Source organism: Scyliorhinus canicula, chromosome 24, assembly GCF_902713615.1.
Source record: "Scyliorhinus canicula chromosome 24, sScyCan1.1, whole genome shotgun sequence".
Taxonomy (NCBI): Eukaryota; Metazoa; Chordata; class Chondrichthyes; order Carcharhiniformes; family Scyliorhinidae; genus Scyliorhinus; species Scyliorhinus canicula.
Window position 1 is genome coordinate 12489299 of NC_052169.1, and position 14835 is coordinate 12504133.

A 14835-nucleotide genomic window follows, 5' to 3' on the forward strand; every position below is an offset into this window, starting at 1 on the left:
GGGAAATGGCAGGACAGTCACGACTTGGTTTCCTCCCACAGTCCAAAGATGTGCAGGTTAGGTGGATTGGTCATGCTAAATTGCCTTAGTGTCCAAAAGTGTCCTTAGTGTTGGGTGGGGTTACTGGGTTATGGGGATAGGGTGGAGGTGTGGGCTTGGGTAGGGTGCTCTTTCAAAGAGCCGATGCAGACTCGATGGGCCGAATGGCCTCCTTCTGCACTGTAAATTCTATGATTCTATGATTCTAATACTTGGAGGGTCGCTGTAGACAATGGGCTAAATGGCCTCCTGTGCTGTAACAATGGGTGGCAGGGTAGCACAGTAGTCATCACTGTTGCTTCACAGAGTCAGGGTCCCAGCTTCGATTCCCGGCTTGGGTCACTGTCTGTGCGGAGTTCCCCTATATCTGTGTGGGTTTTCTCCGGGTGCTCCAGTTTCCTCTCTCAGGTCCCGAAACGCGTGCTGTTAGTTAATTGGACATTCAAATTCTCCCTCTGTGTACGTGAACAGGCGCCGGAGTGTGGCGACTCGGGGCTTTTCACAGTAACTTCATTGCCATGTTAATGTAAGCCTACCTGCACTATTGTTAAAAGATACTATTTTGACATTTCAAGTAAGGACACGTATAGCCTTATACAGTGAAATAATAGGAGATGCTGAGCCATGAGGAACAAGTTAAAGGTTTGATCCCTGGTGTATACTACCTGGCTGATCTTGGCCAGAGTGTTAGTAACAGGGTTATAATTATCCCCAGTAACAATTAAGAAGGTGAAAGTTGACCAGAGCAGCAATTACTGAGCCTCATTCAAAGGGTCTATGGATGTTGGGCAAGGACAGGATTGAGCTTGGCACCAATGTCCCCAAGATTGAAACTCACCAATAAATTGCCCCTCTGTTCTGCCATTAACACATTATGATCTCTTAATGTGCCATTATCAACACTCTTCTTAGCCATGATCACCACCATGTACATTTCCTTTGTCTTTTTGTCCACGGCACCTTTGTTAATCTACACCTATCGCTGGCCCTCAATCGAGCCTCACTATTTCACATCCGCCCTCCACATCCCCCGCACAACAGTATAAATATCATCCTATTTCCAGTTCTCCCCAGCTTTGACACAGAGTCATCCAGACTCAAAATGTTAGCTCCCTTCTCTCTCCACAGATGCTGCCAGACCTGCTGAGATTGTCCAGCATTTTCTGGTTTTGTTTTGAATAAAATGCACTTGCATACTGTGTCACCTGTGGGCTCAGTTGGTCACATTTTCGCCTCTGAATCACAAGGTTCCAGGTTTAGGTCCCACCCCGTGGCTCAAGTACAAAAACGAAACTCAATTTTCTACTTCAGTGCAATACTATGGGAGCACTACCCTATTGGAGGTACTGTCACTTAGCTGAGGAAATAAAGGCCTGGTTTGCCTGTTGGGTGGATGTAAAAGATCCCATTGCATTATCTTGAAGAAGAGCAGGGAATTCCCCTTGGTGCCCTGGCCATACGTATTCTTCATTAAGCATCACAAAAAGCAGATTAACTGGCCTTTATCACATTGCTATTTGTGAAAGTTTACAAATTGGCTGCCGTGTTTCCTCATTAGCTGTAAAGTACTTTCGGACGTCTAGTATACATGAAAAAAATGCATAAATGCCAGTTTTTCTTCCTTTTTGTAATATGAATAATTGCCACTTGGGGTGTTCAACTGGCAAATAAGTGGTGCCTATGGAGCTCTAACCCAACAGGAATGAATGCATTCAGGATGTGAAGGGAGAGAATTGATGGTAAAGAGAATATATGTGTTGACAGAAATATTCTTCTTGGAATAAAGTTGGTAAATAAAGAAAGTAAAGACTCCTCTCTATTTTGTTCATTTATGCTGTTCCGTCACTTGTTATTTAGTGTTCATTTTACTCTGTAATTGTCCACATAAATATTTTTTCAAGTTATTTTGTTCTTTAAATTTTAAAAGCTGTATTCCATTTGGCAACATTGGATTGACATCCCTGGCACCAACAACCTGTCCAGCGTTCCAAGACCAGCATTTCATTCACAGCTTGCATTTGAAAGTATGTTTCATTTTGATACACTTGGGTCCATCCGCATTTTAACACTGCATCCATCTCTAAAAGCAGGTTTTAAGTTCCATTCCTGAATTGACTTGCTGGTTGGGATCCTCTTTCCACTCATGTCCAGCTGAAAATATTTCCACCCCCCCCCCCCCCCCCCCCCCCCCAATCCTGCACACTCCTATCTCATTCAGCAACTGGGAACAGAGCCACTGGACATTGAGGGTAAATTATTACTGATCCCAGAGTTAGAGACAGATTGCCTTGGATTTCTTAACGTTAGAAAATCACATCTCCATACGTTCTTATTCTGAAGGTGTTTTAATGAGCTATGATATGATCTTTTTTCCCCCCATCTCCCGGCATCCCTCATTTTCCTCAGGGTCACCAAAAATTTGGTTGCCCATCATTCTCCACCTCCTCCTGTCAGTCACCCCATTCCTCTTCCAATCCCGCGGAAGTTAGGGCATGCACTAAGGATCTTTTCATCTGGTCTCAAGCCTTCCGGGTTTCCGCCAGGTGCTCAGGTTTCCTACCACAAGTCCCGAAAGACGTGCTTGTCAGGTGAATTGGACATTTTGAATTCTCCCTCAGTGTACCCGAACAGGCGCCAGAGTGTGGCGGCTAGAGGATTTTCACAGTAACTTCATTGCAGTGTTCATGTCAACCTACTCATGACAATAATAAAGATTAAACCAGAGCACCCGGAGGAAACCCACACAGACATGGGGAGAAAGTGCAAACTCCACACAGAAAGTCACCCAAGGTCGGAATCGAACCCGGGTCCCTTGCGCTGTGGGGCGGCAGTGCTAACCACTGTGTCCCGTCCAAGCCCAGACGGCTGACCACATGTCAGTCTCTTCTAATGCTGTTTTGCTTCCCACCATTAAGAGCTACAGTCCAGAGTGAATGCTCTGCTTGTTTTCCCTTCCTCCCGACAGAAATGTATCTTTCCTTTCACTCGACCTCTCACTGTGTAGAGATCTGAAAAATAGCATGTTGGAATCATGAACCTCACTCAACGACCTATCCTACCCTTTGTCATGCCTTCAAAATAGAAAATTAGTTTACATATATACAGTGCGTTGCGTACCCGTAAGATATCCCAAAGCCTTTTACAGCACACTAAGTACCTTTTTGATTTTTTTTTCACTCACTGTTACGATGCAGCAAACAATTTTAAAAGAGTAAAATCCCTAAATAGGAATGAGATAGTGACCAGATAATATGGACCAGACTAATGTGAGTAGTCTCCTGCTTTTCTTCAAAAATGCCCCATGGGATTTGTTCCATCCACCTTTTGGAGCAGGGGGCATCTCATTTTAACATTGAGACCTCCAGTGTGCAGGAGAAGAATCACATGAATGCAATTATTTCTTCATTTTTATATGAATAATTGCCACTTGGGATGCTGTACCAGAGACTGGTGCCTATGGAACTCTACCCCTACTCACCAAAAAAATCAACACGTTTAGGGAGGGAATTAATGATAAAGTAATTAACAGGGACACCGTAGAAAGCATCATTTCTGGCTGCATCGCAGCCTGGTTATGGCAACTGCTTGGCCCAAGACCGCAAGAAACTCCAGACAGTCATGAACACAGCCCAGTCCATCACACGAACACGCCTCCCATCCATTGACTCTGCCTACACCTCCCACTGCCTTGGGAAAGCGGGCTGCAAAATCAAAGACTTCACCCATCCAGCATACTCACTCTTCCATCGGACAGGAGATTAAAAAGTCCGAGAACACGCACAAATAGATTCAAAAACAGCTTCTTCCCAGCTGTTACCAGACTCCTAAATGGACTGATCTGATTAATACTGCACTCCTGTATGCTTCACCCCATGCCTGTGGCTACGTATTTACATTGTGTACCTTGTGTTGTGCTATTGCGTATTTTCTTTTCATGTACTTAATGATCTGTTTGAGCTGTATGTTGAAAAATACTTTTCACTGTACCTCCGTACACGTGACAATAAACTGGTCCAATTCCAATATGCTGACAGAAATATTATTCTCGGAATAAAGGGAGTAAAACAGGAACAGCACCAAAGGTTGTTTTGTTAACTGCTGGTGTGTCATCGTCCGAAAGTGGATATCTCCGGGAGTGCAGCACTCCCTCAGTACTGCCGTACTCCCTCAGTACTGCCGCACTCCCTCAGTACTGCCGCACTCCCTCAGTACTGCCGCACTCCCTCAGTACTGCCGTACTCCCTCAGTACTGCCGCACTCCCTCAGTACTGCCGCACACCCTCAGTACTGCAGCACTCCCTCAATGCTGCCGAACTCCCTCGGTACTGCAGCACTCCCTCAGTACTGCAGCACTCCCTCAATGCTGCAGCACTCCCTCAATGCTGCCGTACTCCCTCTGTACTGCCGCACTCCCTCGGTACTGCAGCACTCCCTCAGTACTGCAGCACGCCCTCAATGCTGCAGCACTCCCTCAACGCTGCCGCACTCCCTCAGTACTGCAGCACTCCCTCAGTACTGCCGCACTGCCTCAGTACTGCCGTACTCCCTCAGTACTGCCGTACTCCCTCAGTACTGCCGCACTCCCTCAGTACTGCCGCACTCCCTCAGTACTGCCGCACACCCTCAGTACTGCAGCACTCCCTCAATGCTGCCGCACTCCCTCAGTACTGCCGCACTCCCTCAGTACTGCAGCACTCCCTCAATGCTGCAGCACTCCCTCAATGCTGCCGCACTCCCTCTGTACTGCCGCACTCCCTCGGTACTGCAGCACTCCCTCAGTACTGCAGCACGCCCTCAATGCTGCAGCACTCCCTCAACGCTGCCGCACTCCCTCAGTACCACACTCCCTCAGTACTGCAGCACTCCCTCAATGCTGCTGCACTCCCTCAATACTGCAACAGTCCCTCTGTACTGCCGCACTCCCTCGGTACTGCAGCACTCCCTCAGTACTGCAGCACTCCCTCAATGCTGCAACACTCCCTCCGTACTGCCGCACTCCCCCAGGACTGCAGCGCTCCCTCAGTACTGCAGCACTCCCTCAATACTGCAGCACTCCTCCAGTACTGCAGCACTCCCTCAGTACTGCAGCGGAGCATCACTCTAAATTGAGACTTGGTGATTTTGCTCCTTAACTTAAACCAGACGCATTGCCGAAGCTTTTCCATTCACACGCTCGGGACGAGTGAAGCAAAACTGCCTCTCACTTACAGCAATGAAACGGCAGTGCTTCTCACATGCTACACACCCTGCAGTGTACTAAACATGAAGAGGAGGTGAGGAAAGGTATCACATTGAAATTGTCTGTGACTTATTAAAGAAAAAACCACAGCCGAGCTTTACAATCGGCGTTGTTCGGAACATTTAATGTTTCATCAGCTGGGGCAGGTTTCAATGATTGAAAGAATAATATATTTTTACACCGAAACTGTCACAACACGTTCCAAGGCAACATCCTCGTCTGCTCACACACTTCAACATCCAGAATGATTTAAACTTCAGCAAGCCATTAATTGTGTTTGCAATAAACTTAATCAGATTTCAATTGTGACATCGGGTTACGCAAAGACAATATGACAAAATGTGAATCGAGCTGCAGAAACATAAGCTCGTCCTTAATATCTTTATAGAATATTACTGGACGTTCTCATTATTCAAGGATTACTGCTCACTATTTAATTACAAACGAGCTACTCCTTTATGCTACTTAATGAGCAGTAACCACTACTTATTAAATCGATTAAAGGCCTGCCATAATGATACGACCAATATCTCTGCATGCAATGTTTGATTGGATGGCATACAAGTGACAAAGTCAACACTGGGTAATTCAGGCAGCCTGACGAGAAATAGCCCTTCTCTGCTGGCGAATTGAATCGTTTTCATCCGTATTTCTAATCGGTGTGTCAGGTGCCGGCGGAAATGTGATCCTTTTCCTCACCGTGACTTGTTCTGTGATAAGCATGATGATGGATATTGGGATTGTATCGTGTGTTTGACACAGTCAGTTTATAAACCAGATACTCGGTAATCATGTGTTTGCAAGGATGGGAATTAAAGACAATAATTATTATGGAATAATAAGATGGAAATTAAAGACAGTAGTTAATAAGTGGCTCGATGCCTCCGTTAACAAAGCGGGCGCGTCAATTTCGTGTGAGAACATTGGGCGAATGTGACATGGTGTCATCTTTTGAACTCTGCTTTATAGAATAATGGGAGCGATCACACGGATGGAATCTCATCCAAGGTCCCAGCTGACAGTTGTACATTATTGCTACTTGGCCACCTGAACAAATGGGCAATATTATAGTCTTGTAATCGCTGCTATTCACCCATTTATGTGAACATAGAACATAGAAAAATACAGCACAGAACAGGCCCTTCGGCCCATGATGTTGTGCCGAACTTCTGACCTAGATTAAGAACAAATTAATCTGCACCCCATCATTCTACCTTAATCCATGTACCTATCCAATAGCTGCTTGAAGGTCCCTAACGTTTCTGACTCAACTAGTTCCACAGGCAGTGCATTCCATGCCCCCACTACTCTCTGGGTAAAGAACCTACCTCTGGCATCAGTCTGAAGAAAAAGCAATGCAGACATTGCCAGTGGCAAGCTGTCTCTGCAGTCCGTGATGGCCTTGAATGAGGGGTTCTGTCGAAGATTAAGTAATTGCGAGGGAATCGGTGCAAGTTTCTAAGGTGGTAATCTACAGCTGACTGCAAGGAGTAGAAATATCCGTGCATGTTATGAGAGGCAGATAGGACTAAATATGAGTCTCGGGTTCACGTTGTTTAAGTTCTACGGTGCTGAGCTTTTACACATCTAAACATGGACAAAAAAAGTCAAATTGCATCGTCAGGTTTAAATTGGCGATTTCTCCCCACCTCCGCAATTGTTTGTTTGCATTTTAATGCTGACTTTAGTATTGCCGCTGAATGAACTGATGGTGCCCGAGTGTGGAATACCCCTCTCCAGTCCGCCTGTCTCTGCAATGGGGCAGTTACTTGAGTTAATGATCTCGGTTCAATGCACCAAGTATTCAACTCCCAAGGCGCATGTTTGCCACGCAAGCCTTGGGCTGAGCCGGCGAGGCAGAGATTTAAGAAAACTTTCAGCACCTCGGACAGCAGCCGCCAGCCGCAAGGCGGCAAATACCCAGCTACAGGTTCCAAATCCTGCATTCCTGAGCTCAAAGCTTTCAGAATCCTCTCCTCCAACACCTCCTTGCCCCCACCCCCACCCCATTTTGCTTTCAAACGCACATTTTGGGATTCAGTGATTGTTGGATGAGCTTGTCCAACAGCTCATCCAACCTCCCCTCCCTTCCCTAAGCTAGCTGACACCTTTTGAAACGTGTGAAATTGGTTGGCTGGATCCCAGAGCTTTAATGGAATCACACACACATACTCCCCCAGCATTCTCTGCATTCTCTCATCTCTCCCTGCACCCTGGGGGCTTACTTCTGGGTGAATGGGAACAGGAGAGGGGAGAGATCGGGAGCAGCATGGGCGGTGGATAATTGAACCAAACTTTGCAAGGAAACTTGGCAGTCGATCTACGCACATAGACACACAAAGGGCCTATACTTCCTCAGGAAACTAAGGAAATTCGGCATGTCCACATTAACTCTTACCAACTTTTATAGATGCACCATAGAAAACATCCTATCTGGCTGTATCATAGCCTGGTATGGCAACTGCAGGGCCCAAGACTGCAAGAAACTTCCGAGAGCTGTGAACACAGCCCAGTCCATCACACCAACCTGCCTCACATCCATTGACTCCATCTACACCTCCTGCTGCCTGGGAAAAGCGGGCAGCATAATCAAAGACCCCTCCCACCCGGCTTACTCACTCTTCCAACTTCTTCCATCGGGCAGGAAATACAAAAGTCTGAGAACAGGCAGGAACAGATTCAAAAAAAGCTTCTTCCCCACTGTTACCAGACTCCAAAACGATCCTCTTATGGACTGACCTCATTAACACTACACCCTGTATGCTTCACCCGATGCCGGTGTTATGCAGTTCCATTGTGTACCTTGTATTGCCCTATTATGTATTTTCTTTTATTTCCTTTTAATGATCTGTTGAGCTGCTCACAGAAAAATACTTTTCACTGCACCTCGGTACACGTGACAATAAACAAAATGCAAATCCAAAAGGGAATAACGCCTGATTTGGGTGGGGAGGAGGGGGCATGTGGTTCATCTGTGTGTTGAAAAGAACAGGGGAACTAAAGGGCTCTTGCAAAATGGAAAATGACTGAATTCCCATAGATCCGTTAAGACGCTTAAGCCAGCCGCCCTCATGACAATAAACACTAATCTGTGACTTTGTGGCAGATTGGAAAGTGGGCAGATTTGTGGGGTGCAGGAGGCAGGGGCAGATATGAACTCCCCCTGGTCATGTACAGGGCATCGCCCACAGTATACACACGCCACAAGTTTTCATGACATCCAATCAGACATCTAGCAAATCTTACCCAGCACTTAAGTAAAACCGTAAAACTTTGGAAATCGTTGCAAAGTAAACTGAGATTAGATTGCATGCAGCTATCTTGCCCCGTCAACAGAGTCCATTTGATGCAACCTTTCTCTGGGGGTTTGGCTGACAGTCGTGTTTCTGCCTGGAACTTGAGGGCTAAACTGTTTCTAAATGATATTATGAGCCGTTCACTGACATGCAGAGAAAATAAGAACTTTTGACAGAAGTGAGAGATAGGGGCAGTGAGGAGACAGTACCTGAAGTCGCTGTATGGGTGGATTATCCAGAATCCAGCTGATTTCACGCGCTCCTGCTCCCTCTCCACTGCCTTTTGGCTGCCAAACATCCTGAGGGAAAACTTGTTAACTCCCGGCTGCAGCATGGCCCCAAACTGTCTTTGCATGAAGCCCGCTTGGCTGGCCCGCAGATCCTCATCCAGGAAGATCTGCTCGGTGCCGTCCACTTTGAGATAAGCCAGGTTGGGCTCCCGCTCGCCTGCTGCCCCCTGTTTGGTGTCCAGTTCGCTGCTCTGGTCGGACGCCGAACTGCTGGGGTTGGTGTCCTCGCTGGGGGTGGACTGGCCCTCCACGATCAGCCGCTTCTCCTCCGCCATGTCCCCCGGGTCGGGGAGGTGCCTGCTGCCCGCCGAGGAGAGGCTCCCTCGGAAGCGCCGCAAGTCGCCGTTGGTGCTGGTCTTCAGGGGCCGGCTGCCCGCCTCGGTCTCCGCCGTGTAGCCCTCTCCAGCCGCCCTGGCGTCCCCGCTCAGCCCCGGGGGCGAGGGCAGGGGTCTCAGCTTAATGCTCCTCCTGGCCGCGTCCCCAGCGTCTTCCTCCTCCTCCAGCATGCCGCCTTTGGCCCCCATCTGCTGGGGCAGGCTGTACAGCCTCTTCCTCATCGAGGAGGGCAGCTTGTCCATGGCCCCAGCCCCAAACGTCTCCCCCTCCTCCAGCATCCAGCTCCGGGTGGCGTCTGATGTGCAGAGTGTGGAGCTGTCACGGGCATCTCAGCCACAGGGTCTCAATTCCACAGCACATCCTAACCCCACTCAGTGATGCATCCAGCAAACAACTCATCTTCACCCCCCCTCCCCTCCCCACCCCCTTCCCCCCTCACCCACCCTCCCCTCCTCTGCCCCTCTATCGTAATCCTGATGTTCTCCTCTCCCCCCCCCCCCCCCCCCCAACTACTTATTAAGTTGGGAAGCAAGAGGCGAGTCTGGAATCAGATGAAGAACAAAGCTCATGCCGAAAGATTGAGATGCAGTGAGGGAAGAAATCAGGAGACGTTCATCCTTTAGAGCACCGAGCCTGTCTCTGGTGTCCTTGCCCGACTGCGCGACTCCATCCCAGCTCTCCCGAGCCTTTCCAGCGCTGGGTGAGGTTGCAAAGCAAAATAAAAAACAAGTAAAAATGAACGCGGAGCCGGAGGAAGTCTTCCTTTGCCATGGAGGAGCCAGCTGTCTGCACACTTTCTCACACGCAGGCTGGGCTCACTGTGTCAGCAAACACGATCCATTGGGTTGTCATAGGAGCTAGCCCCTTGTCTGTGTGTATGTGTGTGTGTGTGTCTCTGTGTGAGGCACTCCCCTCCGCTCATATCCACCTTTCATACCCACCCACCTGTGTTATAAACTGGCATTGCACCCATCCACAGGGAATGCTGCTGTCTGCCTACTCCCCAGGTGAAGTAGTTGTTGCAACAGTCCAGGAACATAGCTTGACAGGGGAAGGTGTGAGGGTTTGTGTCTGTTGTGTGTGTGTGTGTGGGGGGGGGGGGGGGGGCAGGGGGGCATAATCCTCAACCATTGTACAATTTTCTACCCAACTTGGATTGAAGCTTCCCAAGTTTAAAAAAAAACAATCAAATCTGCCTCAGTAACATTCCTGCCGTCCCCCACTGCAATTGTTCAGCAGCTAAAATATTCGCACAATCCACAGAATCGCTGCAGTCAGAAGGAGGCCGTTCGGCCCATCGAGTCTGCACGCGATCCTCCGAAGGAGCATTCCTACCTAGACCCCCACCCCCCCCCATCCCTGTCAACCCCATCTGACATTTTGGACACTAAGGGGCAATTTAGCACGACCAATCCACCTAACCTGCACACCTTTGGACTGTTCTGCCATAAAGTCCGACCTTGGAGGGGTTCTTAAGCCGAGGGCATATCCGTCCTAATCAGTAAAATAACATGAACACGGTGCGAACTGGGAGAAATGTAATTGGCATTGAAAAGATGTGTGGGGTGGAACACCTTCATTCTGTCAGAAACGCCTCAAAACATGTCAAATGCACCGCTTTAGAGGTGGGCTGTTTTTTGCGCACAGGGAGATCCCACAGATAGCAATGAGCCGGTTGGTGTAGGTTGATGTTATTGTCGGGGCTGAGGAACAGCGGAATGGTTAAAGTGACAGCGCCTCCGTCTGATGTGTTATTGAAGGCACCACAGTAACCATGGAGCGCTTCCTCGCCAGTGATACACTCACGCCAGATTCTACCAGCTCAAACCATGGAGCTGGCTTGAATGTAGCACGAGTTACAGGATAACTAGTCAAAGCAGAAGCCCCCCTTTCCCACCCTGCCTGAAACACCACTCATTAGACTAGCATTATTACTGGCCTCTTTGCATTGAGGTGATCAGAGACAGATTTGTCCCCTGCCCGGGACTGAACTTTCTCCCTCACTGTTAAACTTCATATTTTACATTTTACAGCACGGAACGAGTCCCTTCGGCCCATCGTGCCTGGGGCGGCCATCAAGCACCGATCTATTCTAATCCCATTTCCCAGCACTAGCTCCCCTCAGCCTTGTCTGCTCCTTAGCTTCAAATGCTTATCTCGTTGCTTCTTAAATGTCGTGTGGGCTCCCTCCCTCTGCCGAATTCCAGATTCCCACCATCCTATGGGTGAATTTTTCCCCCTCTCAAATCTGGGCCCCACGGCAGCACAGTGGTTAGCACTGTTGCTTCACAGCTCCAGGATCTCAGGTTCGATTCCGGGCTTGGGTCACTATCTGTGCAGAGTCTGCATGTTCTCCCCCTGTCTGTGTGGGGTTTCCTCCGAGTGCTCCGGTTTCCTCCCCCAGTCCAAAGATGTGCAGGTTAGGTGGATTGGCCATTGCTAAATTGCCCTTTAGTGTCCAAAAAAGGTTAGGTAGGTACTGGATTACAGGGATAGGGTGGAGGTATGGGCTCTTTCTGATGCAGACTCAATGGGCCGAATAGCCTCCTTCTGCACTGCAGATTTTATGATCGCCTGCCCCTTACCTTAACTCTATGCGCCTTGGCTATCCTTCTCTAAGGGGGAAAAGTGGTTTTGTAAGGGGTAACGAAAGGGTTGTCGAGAGAAGCAAACTTATTTTTATTTAACACGGGAACTATATTCACATCTCCAGTAGTTCCCTGTTGGGTCTGCTCTATGGTGCCTGACTGGCCTGTTCTGTTTTACAAAGTCACAGGGCGTAATTCTCCAACCTCCATGCCGGGTGGGAGAATCGCGGGAGTGCAGGGCGATTCCCGCCATGCCACTCTGGCACCCGCACGCGAATCTCCCCCCCCCCCAAAACGGCGTGCTGCGTTTCACGACAGGGCGCTCGGAGAATCGGCGCTCGCCGTTTGTAGCAGGTGAGAGGCGATTCTCCGGCCGGATGGGCCGAGCGGCCTGACCAATCCAATGGGTTCACGCCGGCACCAACCAGGTCATTGCTGGCGTGAACAGTGCGCGAACGCTGTGTGTGCAGCCTGTGGGGGGGGGGGGGGAGGGAGGATCGAGCACCAGGGGGGCGCTCAGTAGGGGTCTGGCCCGCGATCGGTGCCCACCGATTGTCGGGCCGGCGTCTTTAAAGGACGCACTCTTTTCCTCCGCCGCCCCACTAGATCAATCCTCCATGTCTTGCGGGGTGCCCGCGGGGAGGGCGGCAACTGTGCATGTGCGGGTGATGTAATTTACGCGACGCCGGCCGCGTAATGTACCTGGCACCGCTTTCAAGTGGCACCAAGGCCCGGTGCGCGTAATTGACGCGGCGCCCCTCCTAGCCCCCTGGGGGTGGGAGAATAGGGGGCCAGGAGCGGCTTCCGATGCCGGAGTGAAACACACTGGTTTTCACTCCGGCGTCGGCACTTAGTCTCCCTTTGGGAGAATTTCGGCCACAATGTCTCAGTTGAGGGTCCCTCACCCCTTACCGGGGGAGCCCGTATTCTGAAAACTCCTCGAGGTAGTGGATCGTCCCTACCCCTGAGACCCTAACAGGTTATATCAAGTGGTACATCTGTTTCCAAAAATAAGAGTTTAAAATGGGTATAAACATAATATACTGGCGATTCTGGAAGAGAAAACAGAAAATGCTGGATAAACTCAGCATGTGTGGAGAGAGAATCAGAGTTAATGTTTGAAGTCAACTCTGAGAGACATATTCAACTTGAAACGTTCACTCTCTTTTTCTCTCTCTATAGTTGCTGCTGAGAATTTCCAGCACGTAGTGGTTTTCTTTAAGATTGGTGCTGAAAGCACTTCGAAGTTGCAGAGCAGACAACTGGTTCCAGCTGCTATTCATTCTCCCCAACCCCCACCCCAAATTCCTCTTCGTTTCACCCTATTAGGAGAACATCCTATTCCCTCATCTGATTTCTGTGGCTATGAGAGCAGGTCAGAGGGCGAGGAATCCTGTGGTGAGTATTCACCTCCTGACTCCCCAAAGCCTGTCCACAATCTATTATGCACAAATCGTGAGTGTGATGGAATACTCTCCACTTGCCTGGATGAGTGAGGCTCCAAAAACACTCAAGATACTTGACACTATCTGACACAAAGCAGCCCAGCTTGTTCAGCACCCCCCTGCCCCCCCACAAACATTCACTACCTCCAACACCAAGGCATAGTTGCAGCCGTTTGTACCATTTGCACGGTGCACTGCGTTCCAATCCCAGTTGATGCTGCTACTGGGAAAATCAGATTCCAGGATGCAACCTGGCTTTATAGATCCTGGGCGGGATTCTCCGTTGCCCCACACCAAAAGAGATTTACCAGGATCTTGTCTGGGATGGCGGGCATTAGCTATGAGGATAGGTTGAATAAACTCGGAGGTTGAGGGGCGACCTGATAGAGGTCTACAGAATTATGAGGGGCATAGACAGAGTGGATAGTCAGAGGCTTTTTCCAAGGGTAGAGGGGTCAATTACTAGGAGGCATAGGTTTAAGGTGAGAGGGGCAAGCTTTAGAGGAGATGTGCGAGGCAAGGTTTTTACACAGAGGGGAGTGGGTACCTGGAACTCGCTGCCAGAGGAGGTGGTGGAAGCAGGGATGATAGTGACCTTTAAGGGGCATCTTGACAAATACATGAATACGATGGGAATAGAGGGATACGGACCCTGGAAGTGTAGAAGATTTTAGTTTAGGCGGGCAGCATGGTCGGTGCAGGCTTGGAGGGCCGAAGGGCCTGTTCCTGTGCTATACTTTTCTTTGTTCTTTGTTCTTTGTTCTGCACCCCCGTCTCCATAACCAGCATAATGGGCAAGTAAGACCAGAATCATGCGACGGATCACAACTTTTAAATGCGTCCCATTTGTGCAGCGCCCTATCAGGCCTTCACCATTGGCGAAAATAAACGTCATCACATTTACGGGATAGAATTAAAATAATTGTCTATAAAAATGCCGCTGTGATTTACCCACCACTTCAGGACTAAACACACCCATTTTGCCCCTCACCGGTATTGACACAAAACCAGTTGGTACCAACCTCGTCATTGAAGTTGAAATTGTGTCAGTGGTGAAATTCAGCCACTCACAGCCTGTGTTTCACAGGAAACTCTGCCCATTTCTTGATATGCACCAACCCCTTGCTTTCACCCATTGTCCTGGTTCTTGCTCTCGTTTGTTGGATCCAGACTGGGAATGCTTGAATTTTATAGTCTCGCCCTTGTGCTCAAATTCCACTATGTCCTCTCCCTTCCCTTTCTTTGATACCTCCTAAAACCTCCCGAAATTATTGCCCGCCTCCAATTCTGTCCTCTTTGTGCATCCCCAATTTCTTAGGCCCTGACATTGCTGACCACACCTTCAGCTACCTAGGTCCTTACCTTTTCCATTCCCTCTCTTAACTCTCTGCCTCATTATATCTCTCTCTTCCATTAACTCGCTGCTTAAAACCTCCTCTTTGACCAAGTTTTTGGTCAGGTGTTCTAATATGTCTTTAGGTGGCGCTGTATCCTGTTTTGTTTAATATTCCTCCTGTAAAGTGCTTGGAGTCATTTTTGCTATATTAGAGATGTTATATGAATTTTAATCATTTTTTCCCCCCGCTCTTCATCTGTTGGTCA

At 48.9% G+C, this 14835-nt stretch overlaps 1 protein-coding gene across 1 annotated transcript in view; it reads right to left on the reverse strand.

Moving 5' to 3' along the window:
- Positions 1-9574, reverse strand: part of hcn4 (hyperpolarization activated cyclic nucleotide-gated potassium channel 4) — a 329968-nt gene extending 320394 nt beyond the window's left edge. Inside the window, exon 1 of the mRNA XM_038784491.1 lies at positions 8784-9574. Coding sequence (XP_038640419.1) covers positions 8784-9478 — 695 coding nt within the window. The 5' untranslated portion in view covers positions 9479-9574. The remainder of the gene's footprint in view (positions 1-8783) is intronic.
- Between the last annotated feature and the right edge of the window lie 5261 nt (positions 9575-14835).